We start from the raw sequence: 19,900 nt of genomic DNA, 5'->3' as shown, positions 1-19,900 counted from the left end.
ATGCAGGCTGAATCACTCTTTTATCCTTTGAAATCATGACGCGTGTAGATGGTGGCTAACAGTCAAAGCAGATTTAAAAGACTAAAAACTAAAAAAGTTTTCAAAGTCAAACAAGAAAATTGCCTTTAAATATCCAAAGAGTTACAAAATTACTTCATATTTTACATTTGTGTAAAATCATTACCAGAATAGTTGATTTCGGGTAAGTTTTCTTTTGACTTAATTGTTCTGATGTCCAACTGGTTTTTTTGTTTTGTTTTTTGGTTGCTGTTATTGTTGATTCACTAAATTGTGTCTGGAAAAATTGTCTGCAGATGATAAAACATGAATAAAAACAATCTAGATACATCTTCACTTCAAAGAGAGGTTTTGACCAAATTGCTCCGGAATGCCCCCTAGGCATCAGGGGATTTTAAGGTTCTGCCAGGTTGAGAATACTGAACTACAGAGTCTAACACAGGGAGGCTACAGGGCTTTGCAACAAAATCAAGGTAAAGGCAAGGTAATCATTTGCAAACTTAACATATTTACCACTGGGCTTTGGGAGCAGTTTTATCCCATTCTCATCTCATGCTAAATTTGGAGTCAGTTAAAAAGTACTAAAGGAAATGCTTTTTATTTACCTTATTTAAACCTTCTATAATGTCTATAGTATACTGATTTTACAAGTGGAAGACAGGTATCGAGAAATTAGACATTTCCACAGTACCTAGGGCGCATGGGAGGGTGTTCTACTCATACCACTAATTGATATACATTTTTCTTGGCACTTATGCATCTAATACATGTTTATGCCTAGATCCTATTTCATCACTTAAGACTGTAAGCTTTTCATCACCTGTTATTTTATTCATTCGTTTATGCATTTATACATTCATTCATGCATCGTGTCAACCAGAAATTAACAGTTGATCTAAGGAAGAAATGGAAACTTTTTTTCAGGCCAATTTGAGGTTTATAAACCTGGGAGACACCTTTCAGAAAGCTCTGAGTGTTGGGGCCAGTGGAGGAAAGCAGGAGAGACTCCATCTTGAAGCCTGTCATCCATCTTGCAGACAGGATGTGAACTGGGCCTGAACCCTGCCCCAGAGTGAGGAAACCGTTGCTAGTGAAAACCAGGTCTCCTGGAGACTTCCTTCCCTACAGATGGCAAACGGAGATTGTAGTTGAGGTCAGGCTGCCCCTGTTAGATTGACCATGGAGACATCCCCCCTTGATGTATAATCATTGATCCCCCCCTTTAACCTTACTTGTTTGCTCTCTAGCACCTACTTGTTGTAAAACTCAGTCATACACAACAAAGAGGTTGCTAACAAGTAACCAGTCACGTGGGCAGGGTGGGAGGGCGTATGAAACTGGGCTCCTCAGAAACATCAGGGTCCTTGTTGGGAACTGATTCCCCTTGGACTCACTGGCCTAATAAACTGTACTCCATTGTGTTTTGCGACTCTGGATTCCACAACATGAGGACTGGTCTACCCGTTGAGGGCAAAGCACAGTTATATACTATATGTTTTTGAGACAAAGGGTTATACATCAGATGATGCACTGACAGTTTATACAGTCCAGAGATGCACTTTCAAAGTATGTAGGGAGTCATCATGGCCCCTTACAGGGTTAGGGTGGAAGGTTATCTCCTAAGGAGGTCTGGTTACTGTGCCCGCACAGTACATGCTAAAGGGGAGGGAGGAGCCCAAACCAGCAGAGAAAATTCTTATGTTTAAATTTTTCTTGTCTTTTCTTGTCATAAAGTATGAATTTTCTTTTTTTTTTTCTGAGTCAAAAGGGGGCTGCCGTGGTGAACTAGACTGATATCAGGGTCTCAATCTTAGTGAGTTGGGGTCTATGGAAGGCACAGGAGGAAGACCAGGCAATTAACATAAATTAACATAAAACAAGAGCTTGAAGGTGGTAATTTACAAAGATGGAAAGCTACCTTATCTTTAGGTGGGGAAGAGAAACAGGGTGGTAGTAAACTATCCAGGGGGTGGGAGTGGAGCGGGGTGGGGTACTGCTGTTTCCCTGCAGGCTCAGTGGTAAAGAATCTCCCGCCAATGCTGGACGCTCCAGTTGGATCCCTGGGTTCAGAAATTGGGAATATTCCCGGGAGAAGGGAATGGCAACCCACTCCAGTATTCTTGCCTGGGAAATCCCATGGAGAGAGGAGCCTGAAGGGCTACAGTCCATGTGGTTAGCAACACAACAACAACCACAACAAACTATGCAGAGGAAATGGATGTAAAATCTAAGCTGAAATTTAACACAGGAGTAGAATTTTCCCATATCAGAGAAGCTACCCTATTCCCAGATAGAAGGAACTGCGTCAGACTGAAGAGCAGGAGAGGAAGAGGGGGAGGAGGGGAAAGGATGAGAGAGGTAGTGGGGAGGGGCAGAAGGGTTGAAAGTGGCTCAGTGAGCATGGGTGTGGCTAGCTGAGTGTGTAAAGCGAGGAGTGGGTAATGAAAATGCTGGGTGCAAATCATAAAATGGCTTGGCAATTTAATAGCCAGATTAAGGAGTTTGGGTTATCCTCTGGAAAACAAGGTGCCTGTGTGGGGCTTTAAACAAGGCAAGTCATGGTCATATTTGTATTTCAGAGATCTGGTTGCACTTCTTGGCCATGAAACTTAAGCTTCCACACATAATTCTGTAGTTTTGAAAGCACCAACTGAGAGAAATGTCTGAATAGAGGGACGTTTCAGCTTTGGGTCCCACAAGTGTTCGGGCTGGTGTGATGTTTGGAGGTACCAGAGAGGCCCCACGGATGACAGCTGGACAGAGCCCTTTGGAAAGAGGGGTATGTATTATTTCCTGAATTAGTAATTACAGAATGAGGAGAGAAACTGATCTGGAGAGAGACGGTGGGCTCGTTTTCAGAAGGGTTGCTTTTGAGACATCTGGACTGTTTTTTAGGATTGGATTCTCTTTCAGGAAATACATTCCATAAATATTTTAAAATTTATTATTGTACAGTCTAACCTTGTAAATCTACCAAACCACCTCACTACTGGATATGATCAAAGTGTGAACCCCTATTAAATCTACATTCTAAATCTACTGAGGGAGTTAGCTGAAACATAGGCTTGTGCTCCCTGAAGGGATGAGATGCTGGTTGGCTTTAGAGAATGCGCAATCCTAAACCACAGGTTCCTAGCTTCACAGTGGTTCAAGTGAGGCGGGGGAACGGTTGCCCCCTTCTGGTAAGAACGGATTACTGCAGCCACGGGAGAGGAAACTTCCTAGGGGCGTGGTAGCTGGTGGATGACGTAAAAGGCGGCGTCCGGAGATAGGCGGTTATTGACTGCGTCATTAGTGCGCGCCGTGGGAAACCTAGCTAGCCGCATGGCTGCGGGTTGCTCAGTGGCTCCGCGGCCGAAGGCGGCCTCAGAAGGGCCGGCCGGCGTCTTGCCTTGCCTAGAATTGCCTACTTACGCGGCTGCTTGTGCGCTTGTGAATAGCCGCTACTCCTGCCTGGTGGCGGGGCCTCACCGAAGACACATCGCCCTATCGCCGCGCTATCTTAACAGGAAACGCACCGGTATTCGAGAACAGCTCAATGCAGAGCTCCTGCGCTATTCCGAGAGGTACTGATCTCTTACATTTTTTGTTCCCAGAGCGGACATAATCTTAACGTTAATAATCTTAACGGTGCCTGCCGCTCCCTTGGGGCACGGGATGGGGCAGCAGGTGGACGTTTAGTGTCAACAGAAGGGGGTCGCACCAGCTTCCGCGAGTTTAGCCCCGGGGCATTCTGGAGTCGCAGTCCACCTCGGGAGACTAGTGCCTCCCTGGTCAAGATCTGTGCTGAGTCCATTTCGTAGGCAGGAAAGAAAACGTTACGGTGACAGGAATTGTGTAAGCGGAAGGGGTAAAGAAGCTCGTTGCAAGACAGGTAGAGATAAAAATAGACCAGGGGTCTGGAGACCGGCTAGTTCTATATGTTTTCTCATTTGATGATGAAAGTTTGGAATGCAGTAGTTAAAAACATTCTCACTATATAGAAAATTATACGCGAAGCGCTAATACTTCGTTTAATTATTTATAAAACACGAAGGTTGGTTTTGTTTTGACCCTGGTTCTTTCCCGGGGTTTTTTTTCTCTTGGACCTGATCAGGGATGAATGAAATACTATTCACCTTGTTTCCGTTTTAAGAATAGGAAAGCCTGTTGCTTTTGAATTTGAAAAAAACCTTCTAGTGCATTTAAAGTAAGATACTGGAAAATTACTTGGGCAGAGTTTCTCAAGGGATCCTGAACCCTACACAGATTAAGGATCTAGAGTTTACAGCTTCCTCCAAGCACGGGCACACACTTTCACTTGTGGGTCTATCTTCTATACTAGAGAATTGGGGAATAAAACCAAAGAAACAAACAAGACCCTTATTTCAGGAGCTATAAGCGCTAGTAAAAGAGATGTAGGCCAGATAAATCCAATGAAATGTTAAAATCTGACAAATCTAAGTTATAGTAAAGAGTGGTGAATTGGATCTTAGGACCTTTGAGAACAACTTGATAGGAGGAGGGAACTTCTGAGATAGTAGCATTCTGGGCAAAAAGAGTGGCATAAACGAATGGATACTAGTTGTGAAATAGAACACTTTGACCAGATAATTGTGAGCACTTTATAACTAAAGTTTATATATCAGGAGAAAGACATTGGGTACAGCTGAAAAGCTGGGCAGTTAGGGCTGGGGTGGATCGGAGACGGGGTGGAGGATAATTCAGAGGATGGCCATTTTGCTCCTTTCCTGCCTTTGCCAGGTGTTTTAGGTTTTTGTTTTTCTGTTTGCTTAAGCCGGAAACTGGGTTACCACTTCATCCTCTAGGTAGCCTCCAACTCAGAAAACACTTGACACACTCTTGAGACAGTGGTATCTCTGGGATATAATCAGATTTGTAGTTTAAGAAACCACTTGATAGCTTAGGTGGTGGTTTAAGGAGGGTGAGACAGTAAGCATGGAGAACATGTTTATAATTAAAGAGACTGTTACAAAGTGTAGAGAAAATTGATTAGAGAGTTTGCATTTGGGAGAGTTGAGGATATGTAAGGTAGTCATAAAATCTGGAAACATAAACAAATCTTTGATCTGTAACCAATTAATGGCTGCACTTGACAGACCAGGGGAATAGGAGCCATTACCTCAGAGAGATGAAAAGCTGATTGGATAATGATAATTTCTGTAACAGAATTGGGATAGTGTGACCCTGTGGCCTCAATTGCACTCTGAAGAGATCTGAACTCCCTACCTGACCCCGTTATTTTGGGGGTGTGCTGAAAACTCCAGTTTATTCTGTGCAAATGGGGTACCATAGATTAATAATGAGGGACAAAACATTGAACATATCAATAATTGTAATACTGATCAACCATTTATCATATATAGTTTGTTTCCAGACTTTGGGGCCATCCTGTACCATCAGAGAGGACCTGCTTCTCTGTTTAAGAAATGAGGAAAGGAAAGAGTTGAGAATAGCTCTTATATTAGTCATCTCAGCAGCAGCCCTATTTGATAGATTGTCCACCTTTTTTCCCCCAGTGACATTTTTTTAAAAAATGATTGAAAAATCTGCTTAGAGAAAGTAGTGTTCTAAAAATCACATTAAAACTTCTATCTTTGAGAGGTCATTAATGACAGCTCTTGAGTTACTTGAAAATGGCAAATATGTTCCCTCCCAGTAGTTCCAGTTTATAAATTCAGAATGTCTCAAAGCACAAATGAACTACCAGTTTCCATGAAGAGTCCGTGTTTACTCAACTTCTTTAGTATAGGTGGTGGTTTAGTTGCTAAATCGTGTCTGACTCTTGGGACCCCATGGACTGTAGCCTGCCAGGTTCCTCTGTCCATGGGATTCTCCAGGCAAGAATACTGGAGTGGGTTGCCATTCCCTTCCCCATCTTCAGTGTAGAGGCGGCCTTTATTCTCATGTATAATATATAAAAGTCTTAAGTGTGCTTGCAGTCTATTGATCCCTTAAACTTGATATGATTGTTCTCTCAATATCTCAAGTGAGGCTACCACTCTGCCTGGAAACATACTTAGGATGGTTTCAGAAAAGCAAGAGAGGAAAAGATATAATGTTGAGGTGTCTGTCTTCTGATGATTTTTAGTATATTTTATGCAATGAGTTGCTTCCCAAAATTGACACAAACCATAGGTAGCAGTTCTGAACCCTGCAGAACTCCATTCGCTCTCTTGAAACATACTTTACTGAAATTAAACTTAAAGATAATATTAGATTAGCCACACTATTCATTTGGGTTTTTTAAAAACCCAAACGAACCTTCTGGTCAACCCAATATGATCTACCAACACAATCGGAAAAAAAAAAAATTCATTTAGAGCTCTAATACAATAAAATGTATTTCCGTATGATAACACTCAAGCATGGCTACCCGGAAAGAATAAAGTAGTTGGACGCCTCCTGAAGCTGCATCTTGAATCATTGTGAAAGTATTAGTTGCAAATGTGAAGAGTGATGCGGCGATTTTGAGTTGACAACTCACATCACCTACAGTGTCTATAGTGGTAAAATGCTCTCACAAAACAATCTACTCTTGAATTTATATACTAGTTATATTCCTGAAAATTTTAATTGATATTGAAACCATGCAAAGATGATTTTATGTTCATAATTACACACATTAAGTTAGGTACTATAATCAACTGTTTATAAATACTTAGAAAATGAGGCTTGCCTCTCATTTAAATCATGCAGACCCGGAGACAATTTTCATTGTGTCAGGCTGTTTTTACATGGCAGGATGTCTCCCATCCCTGGCCTTCACAGGTGTGACAACTATGATTTATCCCACAAACTCCCAAATGCCACTTACGGGACAGCAGTATCCCCCCACTGGAAACTGATTTGGGGAAAAACAAAGTCTTGTTTTTGTTTTTTGTCTGATATGGCAGTTATTTTTAACCCCTCCTCACTCTTCTGTTTTCTGGGCCTCTAATATTGTCTGGCCTGACATGCTGTGATTCATGGGGTCCCAAAGAGTCGGACACGACTGAGTGACTGAACTGAACTGAACTGAATATTGTCTTAGTGATGGTATGGTTCCTGTTTAGGAAAGCTACATGCAGAAATTAGTAATTCAAAGAAAGGCTTTCTGGAGTAAATCTCAATGTGTATGGATTTCCTAATTGGGTAATTAAGTTGTATTCCAGTGACTCCTGGCTGTTTTAAAAACAACTGCTCCTAGGTATACATTCTTTTATTCTGTGTGAACCATTCTAGAAGTTTGAGTTCACCAAAAATGTTCCCTGCTCTCAAAGACCTTAGAGTCCTCTCTGGAATCCAAACATATAAGCAAAGATAAACAAGAACAGTGATAAGCTTTCTCAGGCTTCCCAGGTGGCGCTAGTGGTAAAGAACCCACCTGCCAATGCAGGAGACCCTGGGTCAGGAAAAGTGCCCTGGAGGAGTGAATGGCAACCCCCTCCAGGACTCTTGCCTGGAGAATCCCACGGACAGACTGTCGTAGGCCTGGTAGGCTACAGTCCACGGGGTCGCAGAGTCCGACAGGGCTGAAGCGCCTTAGCATGGGCGCTGTCCTCAGAGTCCAGCAGGAGTGGAGCAGCAGGACTTCAGCTTTGCCGAGGACGGGGAAGCTTGCTGAAACAGGGCATGGCCGTGGCAGTGAAGCCACCAGCTCCGCCTCCTGAACTACTTAACAATTTTTTAATAACTTGGAAATAGTTGTTGTTCAGTCCCTCAGTCGTGTCAGACTCTCTGCGACCCCGTGGACTGCAGCACATCAGGCCTCCCTGTCTTTGGAAATAGCAGTTGCCCCCTAATCCTGACTGTCAAGCTACACATTACAGTGTCAGAGTCAGTTCTCAAAAGCTAATATAATTGTATTTCTTACTTCCTTACACTAGCAACAGTTGCAGTTCGGGGATTTTTCTCCATCAAGTTATTGGCTTTAATATTGAGGGCTTCAACTTGAATCCTAATACTTCTTTTGCTACATGCCATCTAGTACAGATATTCAGTAATGGTGGATAATACCAAAATTGCCTTGATTCAGTAATAGTCACAGAATGACATTTTTCTTACTAAGTCTCATTTTTTACTTCTCATTCTAGCATAACTAGAATTCAAATGGACAGCAGGTAGGGAAGAAGGATCAACTTACTGCTCTTGGATAATGGACATTTTGTTTCTGGGTATTGAATAATTATTTTTAAGTTAGCCATTATTTTGGAACCCCTGGGTGAAATTAAACCACTAAAGTTGTTACAGGCTAATCATATATTATTGTATATGTATATATTTTCGCCATGGGTGTGATTATATTAGGAGATGTATACTTTCTGGACTCAGAATCTGTATAATGGCTTAGTTTAAAAGAGGATAAATAACATTTTCCTTTCCTTTTTTTTTGTAGCCTTTTAGGTGTACCCATTGCTTATGATAACATCAAAGTAGTGGGTGAATTAGGAGATATTTATGATGATCAAGGGCACATTCATCTTAACATTGAAGCAGATTTTGTTATTTTCTGCCCTGAACCAGGGCAAAAACTTATGGTATGTATCTTTTTTCCTATTCTTTGTACAGTTATTAAATTATGTAATTTGGAAAAATTTAAGAGATTGTACACTTTGGGATTTTACAAGGATTGTTATTTCAGGTAACTAAAAATCATTTTTAAAGAAAATTTTTCAGTTTAGGTTTTTAATTTTTACTGAAGTGTAGTTGATTTGCATTGTTCTGTTTCAAGTGGAAAGTGATTCAGTTTAGATACGTGTATATATATATTTTTCAAGTTCTTTTCTGTTATGGATTATTACAAGATACTGAATATAGTTCCCTGTGCTACACAGTAGATCCTTTTTGTTAGTCCTAACCTCCTAATTTATCCCCTCTCCCCTTCCCCTTTGGTAACCCTAAGTTTGTCCTTCGTGAATCTATTTCTGTTAAATAAGTTTATTCGTATCCTGTTTTTAAATTCCACATGTAAGTGATATCATATGTTTATCTGATCTTCTTTGTCTCACTTAACTTCACTTAGTATGATAATCTCTATGTCTAGTCATGTGGCTGTCAATGGCATTTCATGGCTGAGTAATATTTCAGCATGTATAACACATCTGTGTTATCCGTTCATCTGTGGATGGGCACTTGAGTTGTTCCATGTCTTGGGTATTATGCTACTGTGAACATTGGAAGCATGTATCTTTTTCAAGTAGAGTTTTTGTCTTTTCTAGATATATGCCCAGGAGTAGAATTGCTAGATCATATGGGACTCTGTTTTTAATTTTTTAAGGAACCTCCATACTGTTCTCCATACTGGTTGCGCCAGTTTATATTCCCAGTGACAGTGTAGGCAGGTTCCCTTTTCTCCATGCCCTCTCTAGCGTTTATTGTTTGTGGACTTCTGTTCTGATATCTGTGCAGTGACAGTCGCATTGCGTCTGCGCATTTTTCTAGTAATAAGCCATGTTGAGCTTCTTTTCATGGGCCTTTAGACATCTGTATATCTATATATGTGCAATAATGTTTTAATTTGCTGGTCTTTTCATTTCAAAAGCATTGCTACTATCTTGTATTGGTACTTTTCTCTAATTTATCCTATTATACTCGCATACTTACTGCTTTCTAGATCCCACGAAAGAAACTTGGCTACCTCTTGGTTGTGAAGATAACTATTCTATACAATTCTAAAATTTTGATAGTTTTTCCTTTCCTCATTGAGTACTTAATTGATAAACTTTGTCTTTTACAGTGAGAGAAAAATTGAATGCAAAGTATAGTGTTCTCATATACATCTCACTCTACCCACCCCCAAAAAACCACACATAATGTTTCTCTTATTATTGATAAGATGTGGTGCATTATAATTGTTGAGCCAATATTGATACATTAAGTAAAGTCTATGGTTTATAGTAGAGTTCACTGTTTCTATTGTACCTTCTATGGGTTTTGACAAAGGTATAATGACATGAATCCAACATTCCTATGGAATAACTGGTCACTGCTCTAAAAATCCTGTGTGTTTTGCCTATTCATTGCTCCCTCTCTCCCCTGGAAACCGTGGTAACTACTTTTTTTTTTTTAAATTGTCTCCATAGATTTGCCTTTTCCAGAATATCATATAGTAGAATCATAGAGTATGTAACCTTTTCAGATTGGTTTCTTTCACTTGGCACTATATGTGTAAGGTTCCTCCATGTCTTTCTCTTGATAGCTTATTTTTGTTTCAGAATAATATTCCATTGTATAGATGTACGTACCAGTTTGTACAGACCACCTAGAAGGTACCGTTCTGGACTCCAGACTCCTTATGATGACAGACAGGTTTTACTCTTGTCACATGTGGAAGGAGGTGCTGACATTAAACCACATTGTGTATATATATGTCATTTATAGTTCTGTAATTCAAAAGGTGATTTTTAAAAAAGCTTCAGGTATTCACTCATCTAGTTTACATTTGTTGATTCTTAAGGAAATAGGAAACTTGGAAATTTTAATTTTAACCTTAAAATCATATAGAATGTATTGTTATTTTACTTTTAAAGCTTCTAATAACGTTATGATTTCGTTAAAATAGCCATGCTCAAGGTGAGCTCTCTAAAAAATTCTAGTGTTCCTAAACTTATATTTTAGTGTAACATGTGGTAAGCTTTAAATGAAGATCAGCTTTTTTAATATTACATCATGCCATTATTTTGGTATTTTCTCTTTGAAGATCAGTTTAAAGATTGTAAGGTTCGTTCCGTCTTTTTGGCGCTCTTGTTGTAATACTCATTTTTTCCCTCTTCTTAGGGTACAGTTAATAAAGTGTCCTCCAGCCACATCGGCTGCTTGGTCCATAAGTGCTTCAATGCCTCCATCCCTAAACCTGAGCAGATGCCAGCTGACCAGTGGCAGACGCTGCAGATAAACGTGGGTGATGAACTAGAATTTGAAGTATTTCGTTTAGACTCAGATGCTGCTGGAGTATTCTGCATTCGGGGAAAGCTGAATATCACTAGGTCAGTTCCTAAGCATATTATTACCATTTTGATACTTAATCATTTCTACTTAATTCTGAATTTAGGAAACATAAGTCCCTCTTTTAAAAGTTAATTTATTAGACTATTTGTACTTCTAAACCACAGAGTCAATGTAAATATGAATCTTAAGTGTTTTGACAGTGCATTGAATATTCTAAAGCTCTGCATCTAGGTGGTCTACATTGTAATAATTCAGTTTTTCAAAGTATTGTCATGTTGTTGTTAATGTTAACATTAATAACTAGTATGCTGTTAATCTTTTTTTTTTAAAAGTTAATCCTTGAACTTGAGACTATTAGAAGCTTAATTATATTAACATAACTATTAGTGTTTTGTTTTTACACAGTCGAAACAAAAATTATTGGATTATTGTCATTATATCAGGTAGATCATTTAATTTCTGTATTCTTCTTGTTTGGAATTCTTTTAGGGAATACTCTGATCCTGACCCTGGTTTTATGGCAGGACCTAGTTGAGGGGTCATACTTCCTCTGTTATCAAGGCAGAATCTAGAAAAAGTTGCTAAGAAATGAGAATATGGGTTAAAGTTTTAGAGCAGCTGTCCAACAGAACTTTCTGTAATGATAGAAGTGTGCTGTATGTGTGCAATATAGTAGCTTCACTCTTGAGGAATTGAAATGTGTGACTAGTATGTCACTGAGGAAGTGGGTTTTTAACGTTACCTTATTGAAATTACTTAAATAGTTCTGTGTGCCTATTGCTAATTCAAGGGACAGCAGTTCTATAGAGAGCTACTTCACTGATCTTTGTTTTTATTTACTTATATAAAATACTCAGAGCTTTGCAGCATAATACTGCTTCATGAGTGCTCATTCGGTCGTGTCAACTCTTTGCAACCCCATAGACTGTGGCCCATGAAATTCCTCTGTCCGTGGGATTCTCCAGGCAAGAATACTGGAGTGGGTTGCCATGCCCTCCTCCAGGGGATCTTCCCAACCCAGAGATCAAACCTATGTCTTACGGTCTCCTGCATTGGCAGGCAGATTCTTTACAACTAGTACCACCTGGGAATCCAGTACTGCTTCAGCATAGTTTAAGAAGAACAAGGAAACGAGCATTGGGATAGTAGATGGGGAACGCCAACATTTTGATAAATACCAGAAGTGTGTTTTCTCCCTATCAGATGTTACTGGTTTGGCTAATAAGGCTGGGTGGTGATGTTTAGGGTTCAGCATTTTCTGAACCATATTAAAATTCAGAAACCCTGTTTTGACAAAACTTTTATGTCATTTTTATGTGTGAAACAGTCTGGGAAAAATACTTGGGAAACAAAAAATTTAACACTTCTAAGACTATCAGTGTGCTGGGAGATAACAGAATATTTGAAATTTGTGTCACAGTCATGTTATTTTGTGCTACTGTCATAATTTAGAAAGGCCTTACCATGTTGGAATATTCTTGATCTTACTTTGTTCTTTTATTTTTGCTTAATGCCCTGTACATTTTTTAAATTCTTATAGTTTACAAACCAAGTGCTCTGCAGTTCCTGAAAAAGCACCAGAAACTGGAGCTGATGAACCTGTCGAAAAACCTCCAAAGAAGAAAAAGAAAAAGAAGAAAGACCGAGAGTCATGTGAAGGGGAAGGCGGTACCACAGAGCCAGCAGAATTTGCAGATGTTACCATGAAGGACGAGACAGACCTGCAGGTTAGTAACAGTGTGAATGGCCTCTGGGAGGGAGAGCCAAAGAAGAAGAAGAAGAAGAAGAAAAAGCACCAGGAAGATCGGGACCAAGAGCCTGTTTTCCAAGGCAGTGACTCCAGTGGTTATCAAAGTGACCGTACAAAGAAGAAAAAGAAAAGAAAGAGTGAGGAGGCTGAACTTACACCACTCGTGGAACATGCACCTAAAAAGAAAAGGGAAAAGTAATTTTCTTTTGTGTGTTTTAAATATGATTTGGTTTTTTAAAGAAGATTTATACACAGTAGATGACTAAAGTTTAATTAAGAAATGTTTTGTATTGCAGTATTTTGCCTAACAGGGAACATTTTGATTAGTTGAGTTTGGGGTACTAAAATTAATTTGGGAAGTATCAGTATTATTAAAGTGCCATTTATTGTATACAGAATAGAAAGGTAAGAACTGCCTTCATTCTTCCAGTGGATACATTCTAAATAAAATGGTTTCTACAGTCCCAAGACTAACAAAAGGACTTTTGTGATACAGTGATATAATGTATATCATAAAGAATGAGTTTTGAGCTTGGGTGGTGGTTGTTACAGGTTTTGAATTTAGTCATACTGTTACATGCCATGTCATTAGGCTTTGTTTACAATTTAAATCATTTACCAGTTTAGGGTTTTTGTTTGTTTAATCATGGCTACTGCAGTTCTTTTGTTGTTTACCTTGGGATGGTTTGTCAGAGGTATCTCTGAAGTTTTCAGAGCTCTTTATAAACTGCCCTCTTTAGAACCATAGCCCTGCCCATGGGTCATGAGTTAGGAGACAGTGCTGTTCTTTCCTTCTCTGTGCGTGTGTGGTGTGTTCTGTTCTCTCTCAGAGGAAGAGTCTGATGAAGACAGGATAAAGGTGATTCTGACTAGTGGGGAATTTCCCTATTTTTAATAACTGAGTTAAGCTACTAGAAATTATTACACAAACAGTTATTCACTGCTTTCACTGAGAAAATGTGGAATATGTCTTAACTATTGGAAAACACTGAAGAATGAATGGACAAGCGAGTCCGGCCTGATAATCAATGCAAGATTGTGTTCATTCATTCAACAAAATTCAGTGTATTTGTGTTACACATAGTAGATCATCATTCTAAGGTCGGGGGTATAATGGCAAACAAGGCAGAAATGATTCCTTCCCTCATGGAATGTCATAGGAGAGACAGATGCACCCATACAATATAAGTAAGAAAAGATCGAGAATTACTAATGCTGGTAAGTTCTAAAAGAAGATTCTCTCTTCCCACTGCTGTGATCCATGGCAGCCCCTTTCAGTTGCCATTTATCTCTTATCAGACGTAGTCCTGCTCTTACTCTGTTTAATGTCTGTACCAATAGAAGATAGAGTTGGGAGAGTCATTCATGATGTTTGTGTATAAACAGATGTGCCAGACAGTGGAAAGGGGTGAGCCAGTGTCTTTTCTTACCATTAAGTTCATGTGGCTATTTAGCCCTCACAATGAAGCTAGTCTGGTTTGAGATGAGGTGTCAGTATAAAACATATCAGACTTTGAAGATGTACAAAGAAAGAATGCAAAATACCTCAGTTTTGTATATTGATGAGATTGTAATATTTTGGTATAGTGGAGTAAATAAAATATTAAATTGGCTTTTTCGGTTTTTGTTTTTGCTTTTTAATTTAAAAATTGTATCTGAGGCCTGTATTATCTTTGTTTTGTAGAGCACTGGTTTAAAGGATGAGTTGAAAAAGATTTAGAATAACCCAGTCATGTTCACAGGGTTTAATGTAGTGCCATACCTGGAAAATGTTTTATGAATGCCTCCTTAAAATTTTTAAATTTGAATACATAATTGTAATGTGTGACTTAATATTAAAAGTTAATGGTTTAGTGAAACAATTCTAAATTCCTGATGGTAATGGCCTATCAAGCTGTTAAATTAATGCTATTCATAGCAAAATACATTCTGGCTTGCCAAAATAAATTCTCACATGTTATGTTTACTTTTTTTTAAGAAAAAAGTATGCTGAACTTGAAACTAAATTTATCCATGGTTTTTCACAATGACAGTAGCAGAACTGGTCATTTGTCTTGCCTATAACAGTGACAGATTTTACTGATACAGAAACCTCTGATTATGGTATCATCTATATATCCTTCAAAACATTTCTTACATGCTACACTAATCTAGGTTTTTCCTTTTCTATCTTGGAATTTGCTCATTAAAATCCTCTAGTCTAGCCTAAACCTCTTACCTTGTCTTCTACCTCCTATTAATCACTGGAAATATAAGTTTGAAATGTATTTAGGGCTATGCTTCCCACAACCCCAGTCATACGCCCCATCATAGTAAACACTTCATACAACTCAATATGAAAAAAGCCAAACACAATCAAAGTATGGGCAGAAGACCTAACTGACATTTCTCCAAACAAGGCATACAGATGAAGTACAAATCAAAACGACAGTGAGGTGTCACTTCACAGAGGTCATCGTTAAGAAGTTGAGAAATGATAAATGCTGAGAAAGTGTGGAGAAAAGAGAAGACCCCTGCACTGTTAGTAAGGATTTAAATTGGTGCAGCTGCTGTGGAGAACAGCATGGAGGTTCCTTAAAAAACCAAAACTACCATATGACCCAGGAATCCCAGTACTGGGCATATACCCTTAGAAAACCATAAATAAAGGTAACATGTTCACTGCAGTATTATACACAATACCCAAGATAGGGAAGCATCCTAGATGTCCATCCACATCTGAATGGGTAAAGGAGCTGCTATACCTATATACAAGGGAATGTTACTGAGTGATCGATAGATCAGGTTGAAATAATAGCATTTGCAGCAACAGGGAATGAACCAGTGACAAATAAGTGAAGTAAGGCAGAGGAAGACAAAGACCACACGGCATCACTGATAGGTGGGCTCTAGCGTTTGAATGCAGGGACCAAAGGAAGAACAGACTCGCTTCGAAAACCCACTGTTACAGAAGGGACAGCGTCAGGGGAGGGAATGTGTCAGGAGCCTGGCCTTAACGTAGACACGCTCATATGTATAAACTAGGTCACCAACAAGGGGGAACTCTACTGGGCAACACACTGTAGTAACCGGTATGGCCAAAGCATCGGGATCACAGTGGATATGCACCTCTGTATACACCTAAGTCAAGATGTGCACCTCCAGCAAACACTGTACATCAACTATACCCCAACACAAAGTACACATAAATTTGACAACTGGAGGAAATGCCTCCCATAGTCCCCTCAGGCCTCAGTGACCCAGGATGGTGACACATTCCTGGAGTTTGAACAGCCTTCCAACCAAGGCCGGACCCTCCTGGGACTGAGGGAGCTGAGGAGGATGACCAAGAAATGAGGCCCCTAAGGACCTCTAGCGTTTGTCCGTTCTAGAAGAAACAACCCTCTCCAGACCAGGGCTGCCTATCCATGACTAAAACAATCCTGGCATACATGGGAGACCAACTGCTGAATAGCTTGGAAAAGTCGTCTGACGGCCATGCCTCCTGGTGCTGGCCTTCTTACCTCCAGCATCTGAGAGTTACCCCACTCGTAGATGACAGCACTCTAGGCAGAACACGTGTGGAAGGCTTGGGATTTGCCTTGGGTGAGGAAGTGAAGAACGATGAAGTAGTGAGCACAAGCCCTGGGTGTGTGTCCTGACACATGCCATGCCCATGTTCAATGCAGGGACAGGACCTGCACTTAGCTTTGCTGCACCAAGAAGCAGAGTGGGGCGTGTAGAGAAATGCTGCCGCCTTGTGGCCATTTTGTGTAACAACTCTAAAACTAGGGCTCCGAGGAGCTTTGCACTCACAAGGCCCTAGGGGCTGTGAATGACTCAAGAAACAGCCTTGGGATGGGTAATTGCTTAAGAATCGGAAAATGGACAGCCTTTCAAGAAGCCAGTTGCAGCAGGTAAATTTACTCACAACACTAACAAGTACAAAGATCGCCTTGTCACACATTAGTAGAGACAGGAAAAGGAAACCTACAGGAGATATATCCCCCACCACCCATCAGATGGTCACCAAAAAGTCTGCAAACAGCCAGTGCTGCAGGGGGCCTGCAGAGGAGGGAATCCTATGCCAGACTGCGAATGAAAATTGCCAACAGCCATATGGAATTGAGCATGGAGGTTCCCTAAAAACCTGAAGATGCAGATATTGTGTGATGCAGAAATCTTACTCTTAGGCATACATCCGGATCAAACTATAGTTGGAAAAAGACATCCACCCCAACCTACACAACACTGTTTTCAAGAGCCAAGACATGGAAGCAATCAGAGTGTCCATGGAGAGATGAAAAAGAAGATATGGTACATATATTCAAAGGAATGGTACTCAGCCATCCAAAAAAAGAAAGAATACCATTTGCAGCAACACAGAAGGAACGAGCCATGATGATACGAGGGGAAGTAACTCAGAGAGGAAGAGAGATATCATATGGGATCACTGTTAGGTGGAATCTAAAATGTGACACAAAGGAACTCATTTCCAAAGCAACAGAATCTCAGACTTTAAAAAGCCACTTTGTGGTACAAAAGAGGTCACATCAGGAGGAAGGGGTCAACGAGGACACAGATTAATATATGTATTCTTTAGAATATGAACCTAGAGCATCAAAAAGTACATAGTGTATAGCAGCAGGAACCCTATTCAACAGTGCATAAAACCTTATAAGGGCAAAGCTCCTAATACAGACTGGATATTCACCTACATAGACCCGAATCAAGTTGCTGGACACTTGTAACAAACTCAACATGGATATCAACTATATCCCAATAGAAAATAAAAGTTAATTTTCAAATAAGTGAAAATAACAGCTATATTCCCCTCTGCCCTCTGTGATCCAGGCTCCTGTCACAAACCCAGACACATTCCCACTGGTGCACAACTACGTTCCACATCCATTTATGACCCAGGAACAGAACTTGCACTCAGCTTTGTTGCCCCAAAACCTGAGTGGGCCATACAGGAATGCTGCCGCCTTGTGGCCATTTTGTGTAACAACAACTAAAACTGGGTCTGAGAAGAACTTCATGCTCACAAGACGCTAGGGCCTGTAAGTGACTCCTGCCCTCAAGAAATAGCCTTGGAGTGGGTAATCGAATAAGAATTCAAAAAGGGACAAGTATATTTTATACACACTCTTTAAAAACAATCATACCTACAAATATCCTGGTATCAAACATTAAAGAATGGAACATGAAATCTATAAGAGAGAAGTATCACCTCCACCCATCATAATGGCCATCATCAAAAAGTCTACAGTCAGTGCTGTAGAGGGCCTGCAGAAAAGGGAATCCTCCTACTCTGATGCTGGGAATGGAAATTGCTGACCGCCAACTGGACTTGAGTATGGAGGTTCCTTAAAAACTTAAAGATGGAGATTCGTGATCTGAAATGCCACACTTGGGCGTACATACGGATTAAACTGTAGTTGGGAAAGACATATGTAGCCCAGCCTTCACTGCAGTATTGTTTCCAAGAGCCAAAATATGGGAAAGAAACAGAATATTCATTGAGAGATGAAAAAGATATGGTACATATATTGAAGGGAATGTTACTCAGCCATCAAAAAGTACGAAATAATGCCATTTACAGCAATATAGAAGGGACTAACCATGATTACATTAGGGAAAGTAAGTCAGATAGAGGAAGACAAATATATGAGATAACTGATGTTAGTTCTAAAAAGTGACATGAACTCATTTCTAAAACAGACACAGAATCTCACTTGGATTCTTACCTTGGTTCCAAAATGTCTGCCATGGATAACAGTCAAAGGAGCATTAAACTTACCTGTATTTTATAACTTCCTGCTGGTGAAATTCCTGTTCCTGTTTCTAATAAAATAGAAGGGATTCTAAATAAAAAAAAAAAAAAAAAGAATCTCAGACTTTGAAAAGGCACTTGGTTTTACAAAAGGGGTCACACTGTAAAGAAGGATTAAATCAGGATGCTAGGATTAACATGGGCATCCCTGGAGGGAAGACAGTAAAGAATCCAGCTGCAATGCAGAAGACCTGGGTTCAATCCCTGGGTTGGGAAGAATTCCTGGAGGAGGAAATGGCAACCCACTCCTGTATGCTTGCCTGAAGAATTCCATGGGCAGAGCAGCCTCATGGGCTATCTTCCTTGGAGTTGCAGAAAATGGGACATGACTGAGCAACTGATACTTTCACATGCTTTTTTCAAGATGGACATCAGCACACTTACCTAGTATCTGTGCTGCTGAAGTGAGCACTATGCAGTCTTGAATATACGAACCTATAGCATCAACAAGGAAAAGCCTACTCAACACTCTGTAAAATCCTATAGCTGCAAAGCTCCCCAAAAGACTGGATATTCACATAAATATGCCTGAAACAAGTTGCCGGACCCCTGCAACAAACTCAGCATTGGAAATCAACTATACACCAATAGAAAATACACATTAATTTTCCAAATAAAATGAAATAACTGCTGTATTCCCCTTTGCACTTGGTGACCTGGGCTACTGTCGCAAATCCTGAGCCTAAGCAGCCTTGGAGCCCACAGCTGGATTGTCCTGAGTCTGAGGGAATTGAGAAGGATGTGCCAGCGGATGGGCCCCCATAGGACCTGAAGTGTTCGTCCTCTCTGGATCAAATCACATTCTCGAGACCCTGGCCATTCCCGCACTGCTACAGCAAGTCTAGTGCACACAAGGACGGTGGACACTATGGGCTGGGAGACGTTTGAAAAGTCCTGGGATCCTGCAGGTCTCCCCGTACTGCAGCACTTACCTCTGGCCTCCTTGCAGTCGACCCACTTGCAGATGACAGCACCCAAGGGAGGGCTGATTTGGAGGAGCTGGGATTTGTTTGTGGTGGGGAAGTGAAGAATGAGGAAGAAATAATGAGACACAAGCCCTGGGTGTCTGTTCTGGCAGACTCCATACCCATTTACAATCCAGGCACAGGACTTGCGCTCAGCTTTGTTGCCCTAAGAGCCAGAGTGGGACACACAGAAATGTCGCTGCTTTGTGGTCATTCTATGTAACAATAACTCTTAAACTGGGCTTCAGAGGAACTCTGGGCTTCCCTGATAGCTCAGGGAATCAAGAATCTGCCTGCAATGCAGGAGACCCCAGTTCGATTCCTGGGTTGGAGAAGGGATAGATTGCTCACTCCAATATTCTTAGGCTTCCCTTGTGGCTCAGCTGGTAAATAATCCTCCTTCAATGCGGGAGACCTGGGTTT

The 19,900-nt window shown here is 40.4% G+C and overlaps 1 protein-coding gene and 1 long non-coding RNA gene across 2 annotated transcripts in view; one reads left to right on the top strand and one right to left on the bottom strand.

Moving 5' to 3' along the window:
• The window catches only part of LOC122438187, a 111,949-nt gene that overhangs the window by 13,698 nt on the left and 78,351 nt on the right, over window positions 1-19,900 (bottom strand). The gene's annotated exons all lie outside the window — the stretch shown is intronic.
• POLR1F (RNA polymerase I subunit F) lies at window positions 3,300-14,310 on the top strand. Its single transcript, XM_043462794.1, is given in 5 exon segments — window positions 3,300-3,584; window positions 8,396-8,537; window positions 10,777-10,985; window positions 12,488-12,875; window positions 12,877-14,310. Coding segments are annotated over 5 exon segments (1,068 nt in total). The 5' UTR covers window positions 3,300-3,342; the 3' UTR covers window positions 12,964-14,310.

This window comes from Cervus canadensis, chromosome 3 (assembly GCF_019320065.1).
Source record: "Cervus canadensis isolate Bull #8, Minnesota chromosome 3, ASM1932006v1, whole genome shotgun sequence".
In the NCBI taxonomy this organism is placed as follows: Eukaryota; Metazoa; Chordata; class Mammalia; order Artiodactyla; family Cervidae; genus Cervus; species Cervus canadensis.
Note: the sequence above shows the minus strand (reverse complement) of the source record. Positions and strands in the feature narration are given on the sequence as shown.